The sequence below is a fragment of the Podarcis melisellensis genome, assembly GCF_964234715.1.
Source record: "Podarcis melisellensis genome assembly, chromosome: 8".
In the NCBI taxonomy this organism is placed as follows: Eukaryota; Metazoa; Chordata; class Lepidosauria; order Squamata; family Lacertidae; genus Podarcis; species Podarcis melisellensis.
In genome coordinates, this window is record NC_138540.1 from 34,042,661 (window position 1) to 34,069,633 (window position 26,973).

The window sequence follows — 26,973 nt, forward strand, 5'->3', positions numbered from 1 at the left end:
TCAGAAATAAAGACTTGTTTTCTTTTTTTAAAAAAAATGCATCAATACAATTTTGTAAAAGCAACATAACTTAGATGAATAAAAAAGGGGGATCAGTGAATCATCCAAATATTAACAATTTTTTTATACAAAAGGATTAAGTTTTGACTATTCACAGATGGCCTAACACCAGCTCGTATGCATCTTTACATTAACAATCCAAACTGCAGAATCCAAAGCTTTGCGGTTGTGTGCATCAGCCCAAATCAAGCACCATCGCAGACAGGGCATTCATGTCCCTCATGTGGGGATGCTGGGCAAGTATGTCTTCTATCTTCTCCCTCTGCTCGGACGTAGGGAAGATTTTTCTCAAGGCTTCTCTTAAGTGGATTGTTTCTGCAGTAGATCTTGGATGTGGGGGGAGGGCTGGGTTAGCATGAGGTGCTGGTGGAAACATAGTCAAGGCAGGTACAGCACCAGGTAACGGGCTCTTTGGCAACTGTCCACTACCATCAGTTGGCATCAGGAAATGTGATGTCCCAAAAGGAGGTGGGCCGCCACTTCCATGGCCATGTTGGGGTGGAACACCTCTGGAGAACAAAAACAACATTTGGTGTCAGAGCCTTCAAACTAGGAAGGCAAGAGAACAACCATCTCCCATGTTTCCATGGGGTCTAAAAAGAAAGATGCTCTAAAACAGGCATAGGCAAACACGGCCCTCCAGATGTTTTGGGACTACAACTCCCAAGATCCCTAGCTAGCAGGACCAGTGTTCAGGGATGATGGGAATTGTAGTCTCAAAACATCTGGAGGGCCAAGGTTGAGGAAGCCTGATTTAAGGTTTAAATTTGTTAAAGAACTCTGGATGACACAGTAATTTATTTTGCTTTCAGTAGAAAGTAACACTGATTTGACATTTCATGTTGTCTCTTTCCACATTTGTCATTTAAAATAATAATAATAATCTTGATATGGCTGGTGATAAGGGAAGATGCACACATTTAATCATAATAAAATATTCCTCTACATTTGATGGAGTTTTACAAGTCACCAATACAATTACAGAACTTTCTAACCTTGAAGTGCCATAGCATAGAAACAGCAGTTCAGATTAGACCTTGCTTTGCTTATGTATTCAACATTTTATGCAAGTCATTTTTACCTGACCTTTAAACACAATAAAGCACAATAAAGCTTTACATGATAAAGGACAAAGAACTGAGCCCCTCCCAGATGCAGACCGGACACAGGTAACAAAGCACTTTCCATGTGCCCACCGCAACCAAGCAGCAGATCTTCTAACAGCTGATGCAGCAGACCAGCTATTCATGAAAGTGCCTCACAGCTCCAACTGCAGTGTGTCCAATGTCGTCATGTGACCCACCACAATCTAACATCAAAGGATGTTGCCAGAACACTTGCCTTTCTTTTCCCGGTGTTACAATCCAATGTTATACAAACGAACTTGGCATCACCACACAGAGATAGCTGTGGTAACTGACGACAAGCAATTCCTCCTGCAAAACCACTGCTTCTTCCTATCTAAGGTCTTATGTGGTGTGATTTACATCTCATGACCTTCTCAGTCACACGAAGGGCTTTGATTCAATGGTGGCATCTGTTTTCCCTTAAGCCCCACAGGGTACTCTACCTGAAACGGGTTTCCTCCTGAAGGAAACGTTCTATTCCTGGTCCATTTCGTCCCAGAGGATCATCGGGAACCATGAAGAAGTCTCCAACGAAAGTGTACGGCAGCAGCCTGCAACACCAAAACAGGCAGTGAGGAAAAGCAGTAGGAAGGAAAGCAACATTCAGATTTATAGACAGAAGTAATCTCAACATTCACACACTATACAAACATACAGCTGGTGTTCTTTGGGGGGAGGGCTGTCTGGCAGGACACTATCAAATCATGAAACAGTCCTAAACCTGATGAGACCAGAGGTTTACCTAGTCACCCATTCTTTACCCTTCCCTAATCTGATGCTCTCCGTACAACCGGAATCCAAGCACATAAGCCCTAGCCACCATGGCTAATAAGGATGATGGGAGTTGTAGCCTAACAACATCTGGAGGGCACCAAGTTGGGGAAGGCTGCTATACTCTAACTGGCAGCAATTCTCCAGGATCCTGAGCAGAGGTCTTCCCCAGCTATAGCATCAAAGATCCTTTTAACTGCAGAGACACACAGGGGATTGAGCCTGGGACGTTCTTCATACAGCATGTGCACTTTACTACTGAACTTCAATGCTTGTGGGCAGCACAAATTCAGCGGGCGGAATCCAGCCTAACAGAAATCCACTGCAGTTCCAATCCTAGGAGAGCTTTAGTTCAAACACTGCTTTGTTGAATTGGGTCCTTTCCCAATCACCTGTTCCACATTTTATTGCAAAGATATATTGTAATGATGCCATTCACAGTCTCAGAATCTAAAAATCCACAATAAGTTTCAACAGAGTGATTTCAGGAGTTTGCCTGTGAGGCGCTGGGGACATATCATGGCCAAGCTTCCCTCAGCTCTATCCGGAAGTGGCTCACTAAATATGAGCTCTCTCAGGTTATAAAGCTGGTGAATGTGTGCTGATGGGAGTTTGCCACCAGGGCATTCATGTTCCAGCCATGGTAGAGAGCTGACTGGCAGTTCAATTGCCCTGTGCCCCAAATCCAAAAACAAACCTGAGAAAGAAAGATGCAGAATTGGATAGGGAACACCAACCACCTCAACATAAAACGGGAGCAGGGAACCTGTAGTTCTCAGGGTGTGGCCACACTACAACTCCCATCACCCCAAACCACTGACCGTGCTTGCTGAGGATAATGGGTGTTGGAAGTCTGGACCCCAAGAACAACTATAGGGCTACAAGGTTCCCCATCTCTGGCAAAATCAATAAGACTATCTAAATTAAGTGATTAAGCCAAAGCAACTTTTATCACCCCCCCCACTAAATATTGTAACCAATCACTTGCCCACCTGCCCACTGCACATTTTTGTAACTGAACAAAATTAACACATTACCTCTTTTGAATAATCTCCCTCCAGGATGTGGACTCATCCACAAATTCTCTGAGATTATCATTGGTGACAATAACTCCTCCAGTCTTTTCAGCAAGATGTAGCAAAAACCTACAACAACATTTGTTGGGAGAATCAGCATCCTTGCACTGAGTAAGTTTCTGGGCAACAAAGCAGTACTGTGGATCAAGTAATCCTGGTTTTGTGACCCGCTGGAAGTCACACAGGAAAGCAGCTGCTGTGCTTCCTAGGTGGCTGATGATTTGGCCACCTTACTAAAGCTAAACAGGTCTGGGTATGGTCAGGGCCTGGATGGGAAATGAGGATGATGATATTATTACTACTATTATTATTACAGTGCTGCAGACCATATATTGTTCTGGGGATTCCTAAATCTAAGCTGGCCAGCATACAAAAGAACCAAGCGTCTGTTGTTTCACAGAAGGCTTGGGACTAAACGATATGCAAAGTAGATCTTTGGATCCTGTTCCAGGCATTATATCCATTAGGAAACTTGGGCTATAGGTTTATAATTAAATTCATTATTAATTCTTAAATTAAGGCAAGATAACAATGAATGTGTTCCAGGAAAGGTTTCTAAATAATGCAAATGCATCATGTATGAAATAACTTAAACATTAAAAAAATAAAGAGGGTGATCAGCAACATTTTGTACCAACTTAGAACTGGACACACACAGGGACAGTGCTCAGTCTGCAGAACAACAGGGCAAGTCTACACTACAGAGTTTCCCTTGACGGTGAGCTGAATCAGATGTGCATGAATGACGTGTGGCTGTTCAACACTTCAGCTTGGTCTGCATATGCAGGAAAAAGAGGTAACAAAACTGAGATGGTTAAGTGGATTGGAGAAGGGACCACAGCTCAGTGGCAGAGCCCACTCTTAGTATGAAGAAGTCGCTAGAATAGCTTCTGCATACATTCACATTCAGAACCTGGAGACTTATATTAAGTCTCCACATCTCACAAAGGTATGCTTCTTAAAAGCAACACAGAATACTATGTTAACAGGACAAAACAGATGCGTATCCCATTTCCCAACTCAATAAATGGCTCCTCTTGAGAAGAACTAGGAGTCGCATAACTGTCCATCAGGTACACAAACTCTTTTTACCTGTCATCATGAGATGCAATCCTGGCTCCAAATACAACCCTTGCAGGGGTGAGCGCCAAAATACCAACATCCTGGAGCTGGGTTAAGAAATGCTGTTCTATTAAAACGAAAATAAAAAAGAACACATTGAAAAGAACTGAGTTTAGAAAGAACAGAGGTTTTGTGCAGGATTTTATTTTGGCAGAAAAGTAACTATTGCAATGCACTATTATATTAAGTGAATCAGAGCATTCAAAGAGTGCCCATTATACTAACTTTTACAAACGTCTGTTTTGTTATCCCTGAGCCGGGGATGGGGGGTGGGAGGGGAGGGGAGAGGGAGAGAGAGAGAGAGAGGGGGGGGAAGGAAGGAAGGAAGGAAGGAAGGAAGGAAGGAAGGAAGGAAGGAAGGAAGGAAGGAAGGGAGGCTGAAAGAACAGCAAGCCCTTGGAGCTCCTCACTAAAATGGTATAGCCCCATTCATTCATTTGTACAACCTCCCCAGAATCCAGTTTTTTGGTCATGCTCAAATAGGACAGAATGTTAGGAAGATGTGCCATTTTATATATAAAAGGTAAAGGAACCCCTGACCATTAGGTCCAGTTGTGGCCGACTCTGGGGTTGCGCACTCATCTCGCTCTATAGGCTGAGGGAGCTGGTGTTTGTCCGCAGACAGCTTCGGGATCATGTGGCCAGCATGACTAAGCCACTTCTGGCGAACCAGAGCAGCACATGGAAATGCCGTTTACCTTCCCGCCGGAGCGGTACCTATTTATCTACTTGCACTGTGCTTTCAAACTGCTAGGTTGGCAGCAGCAGGGACCGAACAACGGGAGCTCACCCCGCCGCAGGGATTCGAACTGCCGACCTTCTGATCGGCAAGCCCTGGGCTCTGTGACACAGCGCCACCTGTATCCCTTTTTATTTTATATATAAAATTAAACAAATCCAAATTGTTTACTAGGTACCAGCTTACTTCCAGTAGTGTCATTTTGTAAATAAAAATTGAACACAGGAGATGGGAATTGTGGAACTTCAAAGCAACCACAATCCCATTAAATCTTTTACCTGTGATGTTAGAATCTCTCCTTGTTCGCCACTGTGGGACAAACACAGTGATCTTTCTGTGGCCACGTTTCCAAAAGTGATCAACAGCAATTGCAATTCCCCGACATGAGAAGATCTTCTGTAGACCATGGCTGCAGAAAGGAAAGAAAGGAGCAGAGTAATGTTTGCTAATCATCAGAGTCTGCTTTACAAGAAATCAACAGCTAAACATACAAGATGAAAAAGCATGTAAAGATAAGAAGTGAACTGTTTGTACAAATCAAATGATGCAGTCCACCAATGGTACTCCTCACTGGTTTATTTTTTATTTTTATTTTTTTGGGGGGGTTGCCAATCTAAAGGTTTATAGAATTTGGATGCTGGAAGGACATTATATCAAAGTCATTTATATCGAAGTCAGTTGGGAAACATACGTAGAAAAATTATGTAGGACTGCCCCTCCCCCGGGCACCATGTCTTGCTTCTCCATGTTCAGACAGGAAGGCTTCCCATGCAATTAAGGATAACCATCTTCCAAGGTCCTTGATCACGCCAGAAACCCCCATGAGTAGAAAAGGCTCCCTGCTGCAGCAGTTACATGGGAAAGCTCAAATGAGCCATGGAAAACTGTCCCCTTTTTTACTTGTCTTGCCCCTTAATAATTTTTCTCCTCCTCTTGTTTGTCCTGCTGCTGCTAACCTGTGACAGAGAAACATTTAGGCTTATGTAACCAGTCATGTTTGTGCAGGAACTCCCTTGGCAAAGCTAATACTATGCTATGCCGCCCAGTGCTACATAAAAACAGAGTTGTTTTCTCTTGTATTGTCTTACTTCAAGGTTTTTAAAGCAGGGTTCCCACAGGCCCATTGGTGTCTCATTCCCACCATCTTATTTACTTTCCTTGTGGCACACCAAAACTGAACAACTTACTTGAAACAGCAACCCCTTCTGACCCCATAGAGAAAACATTCTCCCTCCCATGGGGCCAAACAGCAGTCAGAGAAGTTGCTCTGGAGGTGGAAAACTGTCCAAAACCACCCCCTACACACACCAACTTTGCATTAGGGATTGCAGCCTGAGCAGCAGTTTTTTTTTTAAAGGGAGTTTTACAAGGAAAAAAAACCCCACGTGACTATTATCTTGTAGTTTTAGCCTTATAGTCAATCACAACATTTCAAGATCTCTAAGAGGGTTGTAATAAGTCTTCGTTAAAATGTTTATTGCACACTCATGTCCTTGCAACAGAAGAGGGACTGCAAGCTTAGTAACTGGGAGGAACAAAATAAACCAGCTGTACGTGCTTCACTCTTGGTAGTTCTGTTTATTTAGACTTCCTTCCTGGTATGCTTCAAAGCTAGTTACAATCTCAAGGCTCCGCACGCAACAAGGGGCAGATTAGGTGAGAGAAAGAGAAGCTTGCCCAAGGCCAGGGCAAGATATAGAGAAAGAAACGGCAAAACAGGCCCCATGTTGTACTAAATGTGGGCTTTGGAACTGGGAAGGCTGAAGGCCATTATACCAAACTAAGGCTGCATACGCTCCATCCACATGCCCACTTCCTTGGTCTCATTGGGGGAAGAAAACAGGGCACTGAAGCTTCAGAGTTGCTGTCATGTGCACTTTGCAGCAATATATGAACTGTCTTGCTAGACAATCCAAAGAAGAACACCTGCCACCACCTATTTCTTTTATTTCCTCTTTACTCCTTGGGAAAAAACCCTGGAATACTCGCTCAGGTATAATTTCCAAACCCTGCACCAGGACACACTTGTGGAATGGGAGAAATTATGTGAGCTCAAACAATCAATCCACAGAGGAGGCTGCCTTCAGAAACTCTGGAAGAGACAGTACTTCAGGCCTGACCCCTTACAAATCAACATTCCACTGCAAAAGTGCATTTAACCACATCTCTGTCCTGGATGTAGCAAAATGAGCCAATCAATGCAGAGTTGCAATAGAAATACCTGTCCTCAGACAAAGCTGCCTGTTGCTTCTCAGCAGGAGTTGCAACTCAGGTGGGTTGGAGAATTGGCAAAGTATGATGGGCAAGGATGACTGGATGAAGCGTCATGACTGACATACCAACACACAATATTTTAATCATGACTTTTTGGAACAGAATTTCTACACTTTACCAGCCTGGAGCCTATCCCTCTACATTCAAAGACCAAGCAATGGCAAGCAATGCTTGAGCAGTTCAAGTCCAATCTAGTTCAGCTTTCCGGGACCTGCAGTGGCCAATCAGATGCCCCATGAAGTCCACAGGAGAATGAGGCAATGTTGCTCCCTGGCAAGTGATAATCAGTGGCCCTTTTAACCTGGAAGTAACTTCTAGCTATAATTATCTCAAGGATTAATACCAAGTTCATTCAACAAGTGTGGGCCCATATATAGCCAAAATAGCATGACTCTCTGCAAAGAGCTTCAGCAGACTTGGGGGAGCACCAAGGTCTGCGGAAGTACACCCAAATAAAGTTTTTATTATTATATTTCTAAAGCAGGAATCTGAAGAACAGTCCACCAAGAACCAAGCATGATCGGGGACATGGAATGTGGACTCTGTGTTGAGAGGTAAAAAAGAGAAAATAAGGGAGATGGCATGGCATGCTGACACCCTGACACTACATTGCAATGTTTTGTCGCCGATCCTATTTGTTTGGCTACCAGCCACTGACTTCTCTATACAATATCCTGAGTTACAGGAGGGGTCCATCAGATGGGTGTTTATTCTATTTATGTGCATATGGGAGAAGGATAAATAAACAGAAATTGAGGGTGCAAATAATCACCTCACTATATACAGAAATAGTTACAGGTAGGTGGCCGTGTTGGTCTGCCGTAGTTGAAACAAAATAAATAAATAAAATAAAATAAAAAATATTAATAATAATAATAATAAATTCCTTCCAGTAGCACCTTAGAAAAGCTCATACCAATATACCAATAACCAACTTAGTTGGTCTCTAAGGTGCTACTGGAAGGAATTTATTATTATTATTATTATTATTATTATTATTATTATTATTATTATTATTATTATTATTATTATTATTATTATTTTATATATAGATGTAGAATTTTGGAAAGAATAAATCATGAGCTAATGGCAGAGGCAAAACCACACCATATCTTTGCTTGGTTTACACATTGCATGATAGCCACCCTTCAGTGATCATTGCAAAAGTCTCAAAATACCCAATGAAGGCCACACACTTCCTTTAATAAGTTCACAGTTAAAACATGATGCATAGAATGATTACACAGTGTCAACTATTTGCATACCCTTCCCCATTAGTCCCAGTCTGGGCAAAAACTGGAATTTAAGATGAATCATATTTGTGACTTTCATTTTATATCACTATTTTCTGAGCTTTTTGAAGAACTAAGAAATTGTTCACATCAGCGGATTTTTAATGCGCCCCTCCCCCTTTGTAATAGCAGTTTATTCTGGAGTCCAGTGATTTCACAATGGTGCATTTTCCACACCCCCATATTACAGGCTGCCCCCTCCCTGCAATATCACAACTGAAAATTGCTCCCCCTGGTTCAGCTTAAAAAGGAGTATGGTGAGACACTACAGCCTTGGCAACATGTGCTGAGAGCACACAGGCTACCTTATTTAGTCCAAGAGTGGCCAGCAAACTCTAACTCCCCTCAGCCCCAGCCAGCATGGCCAAGGATTGTGGGAGCTGGAATCCAACAACATTGGGAGAGCCCCATATTGACTACCCTAACTTGGCTCTTTAGCTTTTTGGATAGTGAACTTGGTGGTGTTAATATCCCATCAACTATTCCACACCACACTGACAAATTTACACTTATCAGAATGCTCCTGTGCACAATTCAGGGAGATGGCCTTATCTTTGTAGGGAATGAAGAAGAGCACCATGGATGTAATCCCTGAGAAACCTGGCCTTTCAGGGATAACCCAGGCCCTGCCTGAATACTCGCCTTTCAACTATGGGTATACTCTCTCCATTGATCTCAATGAAGCTACTCAATCATTGATGAGTCTCATCCCTGCAATACAACCATGGCCACTACCCAGCAGTTTTGTGGAGGGGCAGGGCCATGGCCCCATTTGCAGCCCTGCACAGCAGCAAGCAGGGGGGGGGGAGGTAGAGGGGGAGGGGGAGAAGAAAAGGATGATTGCTGCTACAATCAGGAGCTGGCATAGCAGTCAGGCCTGATGCCCCAATGCACTGGTAGCGTGACTGGCATCATATTCAACAGACCCTGGGCCAGACCAGCCTTTTCTTCATCCAAGCACTTCCACTGGCTGCCACCAGCACTTTTGCCTGCCTCTTTGGTGGGCTGAAAGGGAAGCTCCACATCACTGGCAGTGGACAGTTTGATTGGCTGGGCAGAAGGACATGTCCACCCAAGCCACTGGCTCTGCTCTCAGATACAGCCCTATGGCTCCAAACCTCTTCTCTGGTCCTGAAAACATGGAGGCAAGAGTCTACCCAATTACACACTAACAAGTAAATTTGTTCTAGCCGATTACTACAAGGGCCTTGGAATAACAGGGAAGTATTGATTCCTTCCTTTTCCTTTTACAAACTCTAGTGTATATTGGTATTTAATACAGATTTAAACATATTGGGCTACCTGTATTTAGGTTTCATCTGTTCTACAATACCTCCCCTCTCTGGCTTCCTCAGCATGTTTCTAACTACAGACCTGAGGCATACTATGGGCATCTTCCTAATGTGGAGATCATCCAGAGAGGCCCTGATCCAAAGGCCTAACACAGATGATACGTGTAACGAAACCCCAACCACTGCTTCCCCGACAGTAGGATAAATCTACAGCATCATCTTCATCACAAAAGCTGAGCAGCAGAGACAAGTGTGCTAACTTTGCTCCCCCCATTGCTGTTCCAGGTGCTTTCCAGGAGATGGAGGGTGATCTTCTGAAATGCAAAGCCTACTCTTCTCAATGAGAGGCCAGAGAAATCCCCACTTCAGAACTTCATCCTCCACCTGGTGAAGGGCAATTAGAGTAGCCAATGGGGAGGCAGAGCCAACACATTAGTCTCCAATGTGTATTTATTGTACTTGGATGTAGAATGCCTGAAAAGGGCTCTTGCCACTTGAAAATTCATTTAGGAGAATATGATTTGTATTTCTTCTCAGAGAGGAAGAAAACTCCCAGAAAATGTTTTTCTTTCAATGGGAGAGGGATTTGCAAAAGAAAAAAAAAATAACTGGGGAATAGGGTACTTAATTTCTCCTCTATCTCGTGTTCTAAGCATTTGCTTGGTTCTCTCCAAATGAATCCCTGGAATGAAGAAACAAGTCTCTGGAAGTTCTCTGGAATGAGGAAAGGCAGCTTGAGTTGGGAAAACAATTTGGAGTTGAAGGTATGGACAGGATTCAGGATGTACACCCAGAATTTCTCTACTCTAAATTTCCCTTCCCTAGGAAATTCAGCAATCAGGGCGGGTTTTTTTTTTGGTTACACGTATATTCATGCAATGGGTAGTTCCACCCTGAAGGCCACTGCCTTCAGGGGTGAGGTTGACATCTAGTGAGGTCACAGTGAACTCATGTAACACCTTCCTTCTGAAATTACCTGCCTGTTAGTCTGGATGTAAAAGGTCTGTTGTGGTTTTCTGGAGTAGTCAATACCTCTCTCTTTCTCTCAGGAAGCTTTTGGGCTGCAGGTTAGCGGCTAGATCTGATCTCTGTTAAGATGCTCACAGGTTCTTAATTTTGGAATTACTGCATGGCTTAGTTTTAATTTTAACTCTGTAATTTCACTGAAAGATGATGCAGGGATCCTACAGTTAAAAAGGAGCTCCTTGGGGAGGAAGGGCGGGATATAAATACAATAAATGATAATAATTCTGCTGCATCATTTCCTTGTGCCAACACAATCAAAAGAAATAGGTTTGCCCAACAGTAAGTGTGGTGTTGTGTAACATATATTTGTTTCAATAGCCAATGGCTTGGGTCAAAATTTGGAGCAACTGTTATAGTGAACCTAAAAGAGGCTCTCCAGTGTTAACCAAAGATTATTTAAATTCTGTGTTTTGGTAGGTAAGCAAATCCCCACTGCTATGATTTACGAACAAAACAAAACTGTCCTGCAATAACCTGTTCTAAAGTCAGTTACAGAAAAGTGGCATACAGTAGAAGAGAAAATTTGGTCTTACAAGTGCTGCAATAAATTAGACCAGGAATGTGTCCCGATTAGTTAAGTAGCAGCTTCTGCATGTATTCATATAACTAGGATAATATGGAAGTTTATACCATCATCAATTTGCTAGTCTTTAGGGCGCTACAAGACTCTTTAAAAACAACAACAACGTATATTATTGAACACAAGTACTGTACTTATAAAAAACTGCCAACCATAAACAAAAGAAGTAGTCCCACATTTCCATTGAACAAAATGGAATGGCTCTAAGGTGGCATCCATGACACATGCTTGCATCATCTATACATGCACTGTGTTTTAGAATTATTATTTTTTTACTAGCTGAACAGAAATTGAATCCACCAATCAACTAAAACCCATCTAATTAATATGTCTTTAACTGGGTAACAACCCTAGTTTTAAGAGGGAGGGGCAAGTGTGTACATGATCTTGATTTATTATTATAGACTATTGTTGGCATTGCTTGGTGGAGTGCTTAGTTTTACTTCATGCCTTTAGTTCAATACTACAGGTAAGAGGAAAGAAGGCTCCATACTACAAAAGAAGCTGCTACAGGATGGCATGCGTTGAGGTAGAGACAGCATTTTCTTTCTCTCCAGTAAAACTAGAACTCAAGGTCATGAAATGCAAGCGAATGACAGTAGACTCAGCAATTCAAGGTCAAAGAGCCCTAAGAGCAGCAGAGGGTATCTGCCACACCCCAAGACCAACAGTGCCCACTCTTTCATTCACACAGCAATCCTCACTTTGCACAGGACAACTAGAAAGGTGAGATGACTGAGGGGGAATTTTCTGCCTCGTCTTGTTTAACTGTTGGCAACTGAAAGCATCTCGCTCAAATTCCCCCAAAATCTTGAAGCCGGCAATATGGAGAAGGGCTCTCAATTGTAAGACAGCCCTTATCATATGGGGCCTTAAATAAATGTAACATGTAAAAAAACCAAAAGAAATCCAGCTCCAAAATGCTGGCCACAAACATTTCAGGTTTTCCCAGCCATGTCTAAAATGCCTCCGATAACCCTTCCTCTTCACACTTTTCACAAAAGACAAATAGTCTGACAATTTATATTTACCCTGCTACTGGATTCCACCCTTCCTACAAGGAACTCTTCATGCAGGTAAGGCTGAGAGATGGTGACTTTTCAGAGGTTAATCAGAAAGCTTCAGAAATATGAACACGTATCACAAATATGACAGAGCCCATGAAGCGTAGCAACAATGAATGTAAGCTGTTTGCTTGGAAGTCCCCAGCGGATATCTTGTTTCAAAGGTGAACTTACTGGGTGGCCTCAGCAACCTACTCACACCCTCACCTGAGCTGTGACTAATAAAATTATGACCTTCCTTATAGTGCTGTTGTAAGGATGATTAAGCTAATATATATGAAGCACAAGGAACAATCTCAATCGTTATGTAGCTTTCATTCACACAAGTGGGATGATTTGAACCTGCAGTATATTTCTCAGTGAAGCTTAAGCACGCATGATGGTTGTGAAAAGAGGCAAGTCCAAAACAGGGTAAAGAACTGGCTTGAGGACACATAACTCAAGCACCATAAAGAAAGCACGAGTGACAACTGAAGTGCATGTCTTAAGAGTGTGCTACAGCTGGCTTGCTCAGAAATCAAACAGGATATTCCAGACTGGCACATGCTGAGGGAACTTTTGGTTATATTGCCAATGCTTTTCTGGTTAAGAAATTAATGTCTGGCCATCTCATTGGCCAATCTTCATTTAACTACTGGAGTACAAAACAAGAGGTTTTCTTTACTTTAGATATCTGGATATTATTCATTGCTACAGAACATTTAAATGGTCCAACATGTCAAAAGGGGAGAGAATAGAGTCTGATCTAAATTTCCCACACCTCTCACCAGGAAAAGCTATGCGTTCGTATTTTGCACAATTTGTATACCGTGTCTGTTTGATAATGTGTGGTTTGCTATGCCTAATAAAGGATCTTGATAAAATCCTGGTAAAATCTGCTTCCCCACCCCACCCTGGCTCTAAACACATGCACTTTTTTTGTAATTTGGCCCCCCTCCCACACCTGGTTTCACTCTGAAATGCTACTGAAACCCAACAGTCATCAATACTCACGCAATTGCAACATTGCTGCCATCTATTACTATGTACTTTAAGTGGTCTCTCCCTGGCTCATTTTTCAATTCCAACTTGTATGGTGTTTTCAAAGATTCTTTAAACCTCTGAATCCCAGTGACTGAAGGGTCAGCATGATGACTGTATGACCCTCCTTTTCTCCTTTCTGAGGAAGGGGCAGTCATTTGCAGATGCTCTAGGAGATGATTTGTTTTGGGGGGTGGGAACTGCCTGGCTCCAAGCTGCAAAGGATTACATCGTCCATGCTGATCATGCTTCGCAGATGAGGGGTCTGGACATGCCTGAAGAACCATAGTTTCTTTCTCAACTGGTGGGTGTGGAGTCTCCGAGCCACCCCTTGCTACCAAGCCGGGCTCTTTCGGTTTCCTGCCTTTCACTACCCTTTGCATACTATCACAAGCATTCACATGACCGTCACTTTCTATATCATTTGTTTGGGAAATACGAGACTGTTCATAATAATAGTTTGAGACTGCTTTACTGCAGCCTTTGTATTGTGGATTTTGGCTTCCAGAAAGAGGAGTCTGGTTTTCACTGTTTGATATATGCGGTTTGCCTTCAACTTTGCACTGTGCTCGTGGAGCAGAGGTCATGTTTTGTTCTGCATTCTTTGGCTGCTTTAATTTCAGACCTCGGTCCTGCTGGCCTTTGCTGCTAGAGCTACCTTTATCTTTCTCTGCCCAAGTCCCAGCAGTCCAATGTAGGTCATCAACCTGGTCTTTCTCTTCAGGGACCTTTTTGCTCTCTCTTTCAATTTCTTCCAAAAGCAGTAGAGGCTCAGCCAACTGTCCGAGGTCTCCAATCACCTTCTCCACAATCTGTTGTGAGTAGCCCATGCTTTTGAAGAAGTTCACCAAAATGTTGTATTCCATTTCCTCACTTATATCATCGCCTTCTTTAGTGTTCAAACCCGGACCATCCATCTCGCTGCTTTCATCAGTGACCAGATCAACCACTACTACATTGTTTTCTAAAGAAAACTGTTTCTTTGGTAGCCTTTCCTCAGCATCTGATGATCTCCTTTTACATGACTGCCTCTCTTTGCATGCAGATGTCTCTAAGGAATTCAGTCCATTTATAGGTAAGAAATGTCTTTCTGGAGCATCAGGGAAGAGTGTGTCCATTTGCTTTGCTAACTCAGTGACTGGGGTACCTGCATTGTTTCTTGCTTCCTCGTGACCTGTTCTGCAGTCATTGTTCATTGCAGACCGTTTCTGTATTTCATTGGGAAGAAGTTCTGGAGTCCCATCAAAATTGGCAGGGTCCACATTTTTACCTTCTGCTTTCTGGCTTTCGCTCTGTGCAAGGCTAAGTAGTTCTCTCTTCAGTGAGCTTGGTAAGATCAACAAGTCCATTGTATATTTATCCGCATGGGCTTCAACAAGTTGTTTAAACTGTTTTTTCACTTCTGACTCTCTGCTGTTCAGCAGACTTGTGTTGTTTCTGAAGAGACTCACAAACTGTTGAACGTGGCTTCTGGCCATGACAACAGGTTCAGCACCACCTTTAATGTTCAGGGTCCCTATCTCCACAACAGTAATATCAGCACAGGTCCCCTGAATAAGGCAGTTCAAGAAGAGGCTCTGGGCTCCTACAAAAATACAGTGCATGTCTTTGGGATAATGCTCCCTCTCTTCTAATTCAGGTTCACAAATTCCTTTAATATATTCCTACAACAAAAAGGAAAGAAAAATTAGAGAAACTGGCATCTTTTAATTCAGATATCTACTTGCAACACAATTCACTTCCCTCACTCCTTGAAATGAACATCACTCAAAGCAAATCTGTCAATCAAGGATCTGAAGGGTCACCTAAAATACTGGAATCACTGGCAGTCACCTCCTGGTTATATACACGTATGCAGCATCACCATTTTATTTTATTTGTTATTTAAAGATAAGAAAGGGAGAAAAAATGAAGTAGGCAAGCAGAAATTCAGAAACTGGAAGTGTGTCCTGGATCTAAAAGGTTGACAGCTCCTGTTCTAAGGTTAACTTCACCACATTGGTTAGAACAAGCCTAACAAGGAGAATTATTTTATTGTATTTAAATAAGTGGTTATAAATTTGGAAATAAGATGATAATTTGCTTGACAAAAATTTATTAATGATGCAAGTGGGAGCGGGAGACGTGAGGAAGTCTAAGGATGTTATGAAATTTTGTAAAAACAAAGCAACACTGTTTATTATTATTGTATTTCTTTTCTAAAAACTCCAATAAATATCTATTAAAAAAAAAAAGAACAAGCCTGTCAGAGATGAGGATTGAACTCAAAGGATGCACTTCCTCCAAACCTAATTATAATCACCCACCAACAGGTGAATTTCAGGGTCCCAATGTGTACACATGTACCATATTTTTCGCTCTATAGGACACACTTTTTCCCCTCCAAAAATTGAGGGGAAATTTGTGTGCATCCTATGGAGTGAATGCAGGCTCCTTGGCTTCAGCGACAGCAATGCTAAGCCTCCGAAGGGCAGAGGGAGCACTCCCTCCGTGCTCCAAAGCCTTCACGTTGCTTTTGCTGAAGCCTGGAGAGCAAGAGGCGTCAGTGTGCACCGACCCCTCTCGCTCTCCAGGCTTCAGGGATAGCCGTGTGCAGCCCCTCCGGCAGGGAGAGGATGCACGGGGCTAAAGAAGAAGCCAAAACAGTGAGCGGGATCCATCCCGCTGGCTGCCTTGGCTTGTTCCATAGCTGCACGCAACCACTCTGGCAGCGAGAGGCTGCACGGGGCTATGGCTTCTTTAGCCTCGCGCAGCCTCTCTCGGCAAGGAGAGGTTGTGCGGGGCTAAAGAGGAAGCCAAAACAGTGAGCAGGATCCATCCTGCTGGCTGCCTTGGCTTGTGACATAGCTGCGCGCAACCCCTCCGGCAGGGAGAGGTTGCGCGCAGCCTGTACACTGCTCTTTGAGGCTGGAGGGGGAAATAAGATTTTTTTCTTGATTTCCCCCCCTAAAAACTAGGTGCGCCCTATGGAGTGAAAAATACGGTAATTCCTGACTGTGACATGCAACAGCAGCCTTGCAAGGGCCTTCCCTCTTGCTTATTATTATGCACCAGCTTCCTGGCCCTGAAGATGGATGGGTTTACACATTTTTACGAAATGATGCAGGGGTGCCTTAGGCCACACTGGAACCCTTAAAAGGGCCTTTATTTTGGGTCAACCCTGTTTCGCCACCAGCAAATAGAAAAGGGCCAGAAAAGCAGAAACTGCTCAACAACAGCAATGACGCTGCCAAGTTCTGCCACCAATTTAAGAACAGCAACATTACACAATGAGCCAGCTGGGGTCTTGTGAATAAGAATTTGTTACTGGCACAATGAACGTTCAGTTATTTCCCCATCTTTTTGCTCTGCACAGGAGCTACTGCTGGGCCTGAGGAACATGAACTATTTTCCAAGGCTCTCTGAAACCTGTGCTCCAGCTCCCTGGAGGGTACAGTGAACTACAGCACCACAGCAACTTGGTGCCTTGATGCTGTAGAAGTCTTCTCACACTAAAGCACCTGCAGAGACACCAAAACACACTGCAGAGGAATCTGGGTCACACTGTTTACATTGGGAACTTGCGAGGCCTTGAACACTCTGAGAACTGTACAAGGCTGCATACTGCATGGAAAGACTGATAATGCGAGACAAGTTGTATTTACGGAAGCTTGTATATCATTACAGATCTCTGTTAATAACATTTTCTCATGGTCCACTCCTACACTTTGGTCTAACCCCCAGCCCCCCAAAAACGCATGACAAATGGTAAGCTGAGAGAAAAAGTGACTAACCAATGAGCTTCCTGAGTGAGTAGAGATTTGAAACCATGTCCCCCCCTTAGCACTGGCTAAGAATGTATTTATCATCTGAAGAAACCATACTTTTATATGTTAACAAACAAGTTAATTTTATGGCAAACCAAGTTATGCATTTAAGTTCCTGAAAGTAACAAAGTGACTTTCCATTTGTAAAGTGTGCTGAAAAAGAAAAGTTTTGCATATTTTTCCATTTCCTCCAAAAGTTTCATGCCCCCTCCCCTGAAAAAAAACAACCCAATCCCCATCAAGCCTTCAAAATTCTTGGAAATTTTACACTGCTACTGATAGCCTTATCCTCCAAGAATATATCTCATCCCCCCCAACTTACAGCTGTTCAGCTCTGAAATCACTTACTCTTTTAGAACATTACACAACCTGCAAGATATGAACTACTCATTGAGAAATCCCCATGACCTTTTTGGCCTTCCTGAAACAGGTGGAAAACAGGTATTCTCATTCTATGTCCACTTTTCAAGAGAGCTTTTCCTCTTTCTTAAAAAAGCAGCCCTGTCGTGACCACTTTATTGAGGAAGGTGCAAGAGACTTATTAAAACAAACCAACCAAAAAACCCAAGGGCATTTCCATTCAGGAACCGAACTTTCTTTGCACATGCAATCTCCAAGAGTACATACCCTACCCAACAGAAGCATAGGAAGCTGCCTTATATCAAGTCAAACTATAGGCCTGTCTGTTAGTAGTTAATACTCACTAGTACTGTGGCTTTCCATAGTTTCCAATAGGAGTCTTTTCCAGTCCTATCAGTAGATGCCAGGACTGAACCTGGCAAAACATGTGCTCTGCCACTGAGCTAAGACCCTCAGCCTCTACAGAATTCCTAAATCTAAAATATGAACATGTTTAGAAGAAGCCTATGTAAGAATCATTCTCCCTCCCTCTCTCAAAGAAGTCCAATGACATGTTACCTAATATGCTATTTTCTCCTTGTCACACCTATCCCTAGTTTGCAACTATGGGTCCTAGGAGAGCGAGAGAGAAGAAGACGACAAGCATGCCCTAGTACCATTTCAACATAACAGAATATTTCAGATTATGAGAACAAAAAGTTTAATATAAACTCCAGAAATAAAGTCCAGCAGCATATATTCAAATCATGAGCACATACTACTGTCTTGTATTGTATTGTATTGTACTGCATTCAGACAGAGTTGTACAGGATGAGTCTTTTAAAAGAGGCTTCATGGAACATGTGTACAGCCATACCTCGGGTTACACATGCTTCAGGTTGTGGGTTTTTTTGGGTTACGGACTGCTGAAACCCGGAAGTACTGGAACGCGTTACTTCCGGGTTTCGGCAGTCGCGCACACTGAAGGTTGCGAATGTGCATCCCGCACGGATCACGTTCGCAACCCGAGCGTCCACTGTACTCTGTATCCACGGGGCATCTTTTAAAGGACCTATCCTGTACTTCTCATACTAATATCCCCAACACAAATTTTAACAGCTTTGAAGAGGTTACTTATAAACAACGGAAACAATACAAATTGCAACATTATGGTTTTACCCCTTAAAAAAATATAGCACGGTATATTTCTTAGTAATAAACCCACAATTGGGCAACTGCTTGAGGCAAAAAGAAAAGATCCCGTGCTCTTTTGCATTGCTGTTCTTGTGCCTACATCCAAGAGAGTACTGAGAAGGGAAACCAGAAATGCGTGTTTTACTGTAAGGTAACTTGCACACAGAAATGTGTGTGTCACTGCAATGCATCATACAAACAACTGTATTTGATGACTGTCTATTCAGAAACTTTGTTTGGTTCAGAATGCTGTGGTGAGTTTTTGCCAGATGATCATGATATGCTGGCATTTCAGGATCTTTCTCAAGCCCCCAATTCATTTCTGGATGCAATTCAGAAAGCTGCTTTTTAAACATACAGTCATACCTTGGAAGTTGAACAGCCTAGTTCTTGAACGTTCTGGCTCCTGAACGATCAAAACCCGGAAGTGACTGTTCTGGTTTTCGAATGTTCTTTTGGAAGCAGAACATCTGATGGGGCTTCTGCAACGGCGCTTTGGTTTTCAAACATTTTGGAAATTGAAAAGACTTCCGGAACGGCTTCCGTTCGACTTCCAAGGTACAGCTGTATAAAGTTTTAAGTGGCTGAGGTATCTGAAGGACAGTATCCTTGCATGAATCCATTGGGCTTAAAACTTAATTCGTCTGAGTGCTCTAGTGCCTCTGCCTTTGGATACTAGGTTGGTGCATATGGATAGAAAGAGGACCCTTTTTTGCAACAATATCTCATTTTCAGAATACCCTGTAAATAACCTTCCTAACTATATTCAACTGTGCCAACTAAACCTAATCACCCTGTGAACAAAATATGTCAGGGAGACTGTCATGGCCATCTTCACAGCTGCTGCTCCACCATCTCCCTTCTGTCACAGACACCATTACAACCAACTTCCCTGTGAACATGAGGAGGCAACTGTCAGCACCTCCACCTCTTCAGATGGGCTATTTAAATACCACACACAAGTTTTACTGCTCTTAAATGTATGCCACTGCTCTTAATTTACCTTAGGTTGGGATTGCCAAATGGTGCCTGCGGGCACCATGCATCCTCGAGTACTTTCCTGGTGCCCACAAAACCTCAGTGCCTGCTGCATTCACCAGCCTCTTTATGATGAGGTGGCAAGGCGCCTTTCCTTCAAAGCACAAAAAGGTGCCAGAGGAAGTAGGGTAAGCAATACTATTTGCCACTTCCTCTTTTAGCTCTGTGTGCTTCTCAAGGCTCAGACAGGCACCTGAGAAACTGAGCAGAAAGGGGAGTGACTGAAAGGATAAGAGGAAATAGGAGCTGAAGGGAAAAGGGAATAATCAGGGAGGAGTGGAATGCTTGCTGGATTCAAAAGGGAGAGTGCAAGAATAATAACATAGTGCCTGAGAGAAAGAAATGTGACTAGGAGAGAAAGGAGGGGGTGAATCCAGATCCAGTAAAACAGATTATATTGAAATTACATCATTTTTTCACAGTCCCCTCACTCCACTCCAAATCACAGATCTCATTAACTGAACCATAAAAGTCACAGATCCAGTTCTTTTCAGTTCTGTCATGGTGCTTCCTCATAATTTTACAAGGAGTTCTCTCAAACCACAGGTCACCTCTGTGTTTATATATGCATTTTTTAGATTGCCATTGGTTTGTTGTCATCTTATCTAAAAACCAAGCTGATCCATGTTTTAGTGTTGCTAGCAAGCAGTAAATCTGTGGGTTGTTTTTTTTTACAGTGTAGTCTACTAATGTGAGTTTTAATTTGATGGTGGTGAGGGCCCTGTGTAAAATCATGCATATTCAAGTGAAAATGTTTTAATTCTACTGGATACAGCTTTTACCCAACCTCCATGGAAACACAAATAATTTATATATTCATTTGAGTGGGGATGGGAGAAGCTATCACAGCAGTCGCTCAAAATGCCAAATGTACCCATGGGTCTCAAAAGGTTAGTGATCCAAAACATTATGTATGCTGTTCTGCGTGCCTTATTAGCTTGAGTGTGGGGTTAACATAATTAAAACCAACTTATTTTCCATTGCATTTGATTTTATTGTTACCTCTTCTAATGGTGCTATTTAGTTATCAGTTTTATGTTTTAATATTGCTAATGAGGATTTTATTGTCTAAGTGTTTTGTCTAGTAAGCTACCGTGGGGGCTGAAATCAGAAAGGCAGGGTAGAGATATTTTGAAACAAACCATCCAATAACCTAACTCTTTAGAATTTTTCATACTACCACAGAACAACCTACACATGAGCAAAAATTCCTTTGAACATGCAGTGAATCTCTCCCCAATCCAGTCTTAAGGCCATTTCCTGTAACACATTTATGTTGATTTACAAACTAACCGTGTAAAGTGTAAGCATGAAAAACTGCTTGTAAATCTGTACTACACAGCTATGCTTATCAACACATTAAGGTATATTTCTGTGGCACTCCTGTGTTTGCCTCTCCTTAATGTGTGAAAGGGCCCCTTCCTGAAGATCTGAGCAGCTCTTCTGCTGATCTAGAATGAGCCTGGGTTTGAACTCAAACTTACATACAGTCGTACCTTGGTTTTTGAACAGCTTAGTTCTTGAATGTTTTGGCTCCCGAACACCGCAAACCCAGAAGTAACTGTTCTGGTTTGCAAACTATTTTTGGAAGCCGAATGTTCGATGGGGCTTGCACGGCTTCCGATTGACTGCAGGAGTTTCCTGCAGCCAATCAGAAGCCGTGCTTTGGTTTTCAAACGTTTTGGAAGTCGAACGGACTTCCAGAACGGATTCCGTTCGACTTCCAAGGTACAGCTGTAATTGGCAAAAACAGCAGAAGCCTCAGACACATCGAATATTTTTAAGGAGTAAAGCAAGTGTCATTCTGTGGGTTTTGAAAGAAGTTGCATGTGACTATAAATATATCCTGTGTAAAACTTATTTGTGGTTTAGCCATGTCATTACTTTGTGGGCTGATCACCTTTCCTATTTCCCACAATCTAGAGACATTACAATAGCTCACACTGAAAGAGAATTGCTTAACTCTGTGGTAGCAAAGCAATTCTCATACTTTGGTCCAGGGCTGGAAAAGTATTTCCAAACTAAGAATGGACAGTTATGTAGCCAGGCATGAGGATTATAAATTCAAACTTATGGGGTCTACCTGCCTCCCTGTCCCTCCATGTCAAAAAGTATTTTTTAATCTTCACTTGACACAAGGAAGGGGAGAAATATTCATGTCACCTTATTTTTGGTAGGTAGAAGGATTGTAGTTCAGTGATTTTGCATGCAGAAAGCCCAGGTTCAATTACCTGCCTGAAACCCCAGGAAGCCACTGGAGTCAATGCAGAACAACTTTAGCAACCTAGAGCCCTCCAGATGACTTAGACACCTGCTGTTCTTGACTACTGACTATGCTTCTCTATGTTTGTGCTTATGCTGAGTGGTAGAGGGGTGTGTGTGTGTGGAGAAAACTGCTGTTTAGGGAAACAGATTCCCATTTCAGGGTACATGCAACTATTTTTATAATGCTTTGTATGCCAAATGCTTAGGCTCTTAGGCAAACCAGGGGTCTAACAATTGTCAAAACCTGATCACAAAGGCAAACACAAATGGGTTTTTTGGCGGGGGGTGGGGAGAGGAAGGAGTGGAAGGTATACTTCCTACCCGGAAAATGTACACTTCCCCCACTGCTAAAAGTCCTAAGGCAACTCCCCCATTATGTTAGTTTCAAACACTTGAATAAGTTGTATGAAGGGAAAGGAATTTACTGTATTTTTCGCCCTATAGGATGCACCGTCCCATAAGGCGCACCTAGTTTTTTTGGGGGGAAATAAAGGGGAGGAAATTATTCCCCCGGCTCCCAGAACATGCAACTCTCCGCAAGCCGTGAGAGCCCAGAGCTGGGCTCCCGCACTTTGCAGAGAGCTGCGTGAAGTCTCCGGAAGCCAGGCGCGGGCTCCCATGTCTTGTGGAGAGCTGCGCAAAGCCTAGAGAGTGAGAGGGGTCGGTGCGCACCAACCCCTGTCGCTCTCCAGGCTTTAGCGAAAGCCTGCATTCCCATAGGATGCACACACATTTCCCCTTCATTTTTGGAGGGGAAAAAGTGTGTCCTATAGGGCGAAAAATACGGTACTTGCCTGATACGAAAGCAAGACACACTCATAAGGATGTATGGCCAAGTATGTCCCCTATATAAAGCACTAAGCAGCTTCTCTATAATTCTTTTATTTTTTAAAGGGATATATAAGCATATCTCTTTACATATATTCAAGAACACTCCCATTTAAGGAAAATCTTTTATTTGGCTGAAGCAAAAAAATTAATCTTATTCCATGCATAAAAACATATAAATAACAATTTTGCAAACCGATGGGTGGCCCAAATTTCAAGCCCCTCCAACCTAACAACTGGCAATCACTCCAAAGCTTTTCCTGTCTCCCTCGCCTCCTTCATTTTGGGCACTGTGTGTTGGCAGTTCTCTCTTTTCTTATTGGGCTGGCACCATTTCCACAACCTACAAATTGCTCCTAACAAGGTTCTACAACTAATTGGCAAGTGCTGGCCCCATATCTTTGGAAATTCATAATGGGTCAGGATTTGCCAGTTAATTGTGGAACTAGAAATGACTATACAATACTGCTGAAGGGCAGCACCATCAAGGCCACATGTTTCTCTCCTTCCATCTGTCACCCACATGCTTATTTTTTGTGATAGTGGGACCCTAAGTACTTGCTGGCCAGCCACCAGCTCAGGCTCCTGTTCCACTGCATTTTTTTTTTTTTTAGTAATCTCTTCCTCCTCCCTCTAAACAGTATACTCAAATATTTGTGTAACTGAGAAGTACAAACAGGTATCAAGAAACGTACACTGAGTCCCCAGATTGATGGTCAGCGTCTTGCTAGTATCAGCACATCATACGCCCAGAGGGATACAGTCCTGGTTGAGGGCAACCTTATAAATCTCAAAAAATCTAGCAGAAGAAAACAGTACTTTGCTGATTTTGAAGATTACAATAGAGAAGGCTTGGCAGTTCCCCTGAAAGCAACTCCCATTACAGCAAGCTTTCGTTCAGGTGGCAGCAGCACCTGAATTTGTAGATCATGCTGTTGAGGACCCCAGAAAAGGAGATAAGTTAACATGGTGCCAACTGAGTGTTAACATTTAAAAATTGTTAAAATTGATGGGATGCTGCCAAGGCAGATTCATGACCTCTGTTCATTACAAAATTTTACATAGCAACAGCTCATCCTGAAACAGCAGGCTTCTCACACTTGTTGAGTGGCTCTAACTCACCCTGAGCCCTGAGAATAAGGCAAGCTATAAAGCAAATATATCCCTCTTGTGCTTATTTTCTACACACCCAAATACATATAGTTCGCCTTAACTAAAGAGCCACGTTTTGCATGGGGATCATGCTCCTGACCACCTTGCGTGTCAGCAGAGCATGCATCAGTCCATCCCGTCGCCACACATATTGGATAAACATAAAACAGTAGTTGCCTGTATTTTTAGATACACACAATAAGATGCATGTGCATTTTGTTGACACAGATTGTACTCTATCTCAAGGCCTTAAGGCCACAGAGTTATAATCATGTTCTATTGTACCTGAAGCTATTAACCTTCTTGAGCCCTTATGGTAAGGGTGGGCAAAAACCATTCTCTTGTCAGGTGTAAAATATATACACCTCACCCAGGTACTTAAGATGGGGTGTTCTATAAATCCCTTTTCCGCATGTCTATATGTGCAAGCACGTATGCACACACATACTTGAATGAGGAAGAAGGAAACTCATTTACACCCCACCCTATCTCATGGACTCAAAATGAGTAATATATACATACACACACACTAAATTCTATTATTTGTGTGTGCACAGACAGACAGATCTGGATGTGTATGCTATATGAACGGAAATGAATGACCCAATGAAGATTGGCTTGTTAAACCTTACTTTCATATATTGTAAACCAGTGTAAGATAGTATCCCACTAGGACAGGCATAGGCAAACTTGGTCCTCCAGATGTTTTGGGACTACAATACCATCATCCCTAGCTAACAGGACCAGTGGTCGGGGATGATAGGAGTTGTAGTCCCAAAACATCTGGAGGGCTGAGTTTGCCTGTGCCTGCACTGGGATCATAATCTACTTGTTAGCAGAGCTGTTTGGTTGCTTTAATGCTATGATATAATAACAGGTGTTACATCACACACACACAGTAAGGCTATCAACAACTACTAGTCAAAATGGCTATGTGTAGCCTCCAGGTTCAGATATCATAATGTCTCTTTTTTTCCAGGAAACTTTTGGATCATCCCCCTATACTATACCTTAATGTAACTAAGCCAAAGCACATGCTGTTGAAATATCACCATCTTCCCCGGCCTTCATTCCTCCCTATCCTTCATTCCCTGTGTATAGTTTAGATTTTAAGCCCCCAGGAGAGGAAGCTGTCATATCCGTTTTTTATAAAGAGAACCATTTACACACATGGTGCCATAACAATATCAATTGCTGGGAAGCAACAACAGGAAAAGGTTCCTGCCTTCATCTATAAGAAGGGATGTAGCTCAGTGGTACACCATCTGCTTTGCATGCAGAAGGTCCTAAGTCCTGCTTGTAGGCTTCTCAGAGACAAGGCTGGGAATACTGGACTACAGAGACATTTGGTCTTACCCAGCATGGCTTGCGCTTTCTCTCTCTCATATTTCACACACAATATACCAAGGACGGGGGAGCCTGTGACTGTCCATACGTTGTTGGACTCCAACTCCCATCAGCCTAGTCAACACGGACAACAGCCAGGGATTGTGGGAGCTGTAGTGCAACAAGGCTACAGCCTCCCTACCTCAGCTATATACAAATACACAAATACAGGAAGCTGCCTTATACTGAGTCAGATCATTCATCCATCTGGTTCTATATTGTCAACACTGACTATTAGCACCATGGTTTCAGCTGGAGGTCTTTCCCACCCCTGCTTTGTGATGGAAGGGTTTGAAGATGGGCGCTTTTACCTGAAGGCAAATGTTCTGCCACTGAATCAAAATCATTTTCCTATATACACAAATATATCACAGCCCTATTAAAACAGAAGCCGTCCAGAGTTGTTGTGGTGCAGTGTTGGACTAAGAGCTGGGAGGCCAATTTCCCCACTCAGTTATGAAGCTCTCACTAAGTGACCTTCCGCGAGTCACTCACTCTCAGCCCAACCTAGCTCACAGGATTATTGGGGAGGAAGTAAAGTGTATTTGCCACCTTTAGCTCCTTGGAGGAAAGGTGGGATATTCATGTAAAATTTAAATACACATACGCCCTCCCTTGCATGCCTACTACTATGCGCTGCGTGAAGAAACCCTTTATTTCATCTGCCCTGAACCCTCGACATTCATCTACACTGGATGTCCTCTGCTTCTACAACCTCACAGGGTTGTTATGAGGACAAAGAGCAAGCAGTGTAGTGGTGTGTCAGGCAGAAACCTGGAAGAGACTAGGGTTCAAACTCCCCGACTGGGCCATGAAGCTCACTGGGTGACTTGGGGACACGGTCACTCCCTCTCAGCCTAACCTACCTCCCGGGGGTTGTTGCTATGGGGATGAAAAGGGGGGGGGAGAAGAACTGAGCTCCTTGGGAGTAGAAAATTGGTCTGTAAAGGAAATAAACCAACCAACTTACAATGGATAAGCTATCTTGAACTGCTTTGGAGAGATAAGGTATGAATGCATTAAAACAAATAAGAGATTAACATCCCCCCCCAACATACCTTGGCGGCCCGAACGTCCTCCCGCTGGCCTCGGAGGCTCAGCCAGATCCTGCGCCCGGCGGCGGCGCTTTGCTGCTGCCCGAGATCTAGAGCGGCCCAACCGCCGCTGTTCAGCGACCCCAGGATGGCCAGGCGGACCCGGAACAGGCGCTCGATGCTGGCGCGGCTCCGCTCCAGGGAGCCGCTCTTCTCCGCCGGGGCCGTGAACTCGTCCAGCACCGGCTCGGCTCCGAGACCTTCCGGCGGCAGCGCGCCGGCGGCAGCAGCGGCTTCGTTGCTGGTCGTAGTGAAGGCCGCCATTACAGTGGCGAGGAGCGGTCGGAGGAGCGGAGGCGGCGGCGTGAGCGTTGCTGGCGGCGGCCGCCCCTGCCGCTTCCCATCGCTTCGGGCCTTGCGAGGGAGTCAGGACAACAACCCCATCGGGGAAACTCCCCCCGCCGCCCTGCCCCACACCCCGGAAGCGC

At 43.4% G+C, this 26,973-nt stretch overlaps 1 protein-coding gene across 1 annotated transcript; it reads right to left on the reverse strand.

Moving 5' to 3' along the window:
• Window positions 1–26,973, reverse strand: N4BP1 (NEDD4 binding protein 1). The gene is made up of 7 exons (XM_081924027.1): window positions 26,510–26,973; window positions 13,417–15,107; window positions 5,174–5,304; window positions 4,127–4,223; window positions 2,996–3,103; window positions 1,631–1,738; window positions 1–569 (listed from the first exon to the last, which is right to left on the reverse strand). The coding sequence occupies exons 1-7, from the start codon at window positions 26,807–26,809 to the stop codon at window positions 236–238; spliced, it is 2,769 nt and encodes a 922-aa protein (XP_081780153.1). The 5' UTR covers window positions 26,810–26,973; the 3' UTR covers window positions 1–235.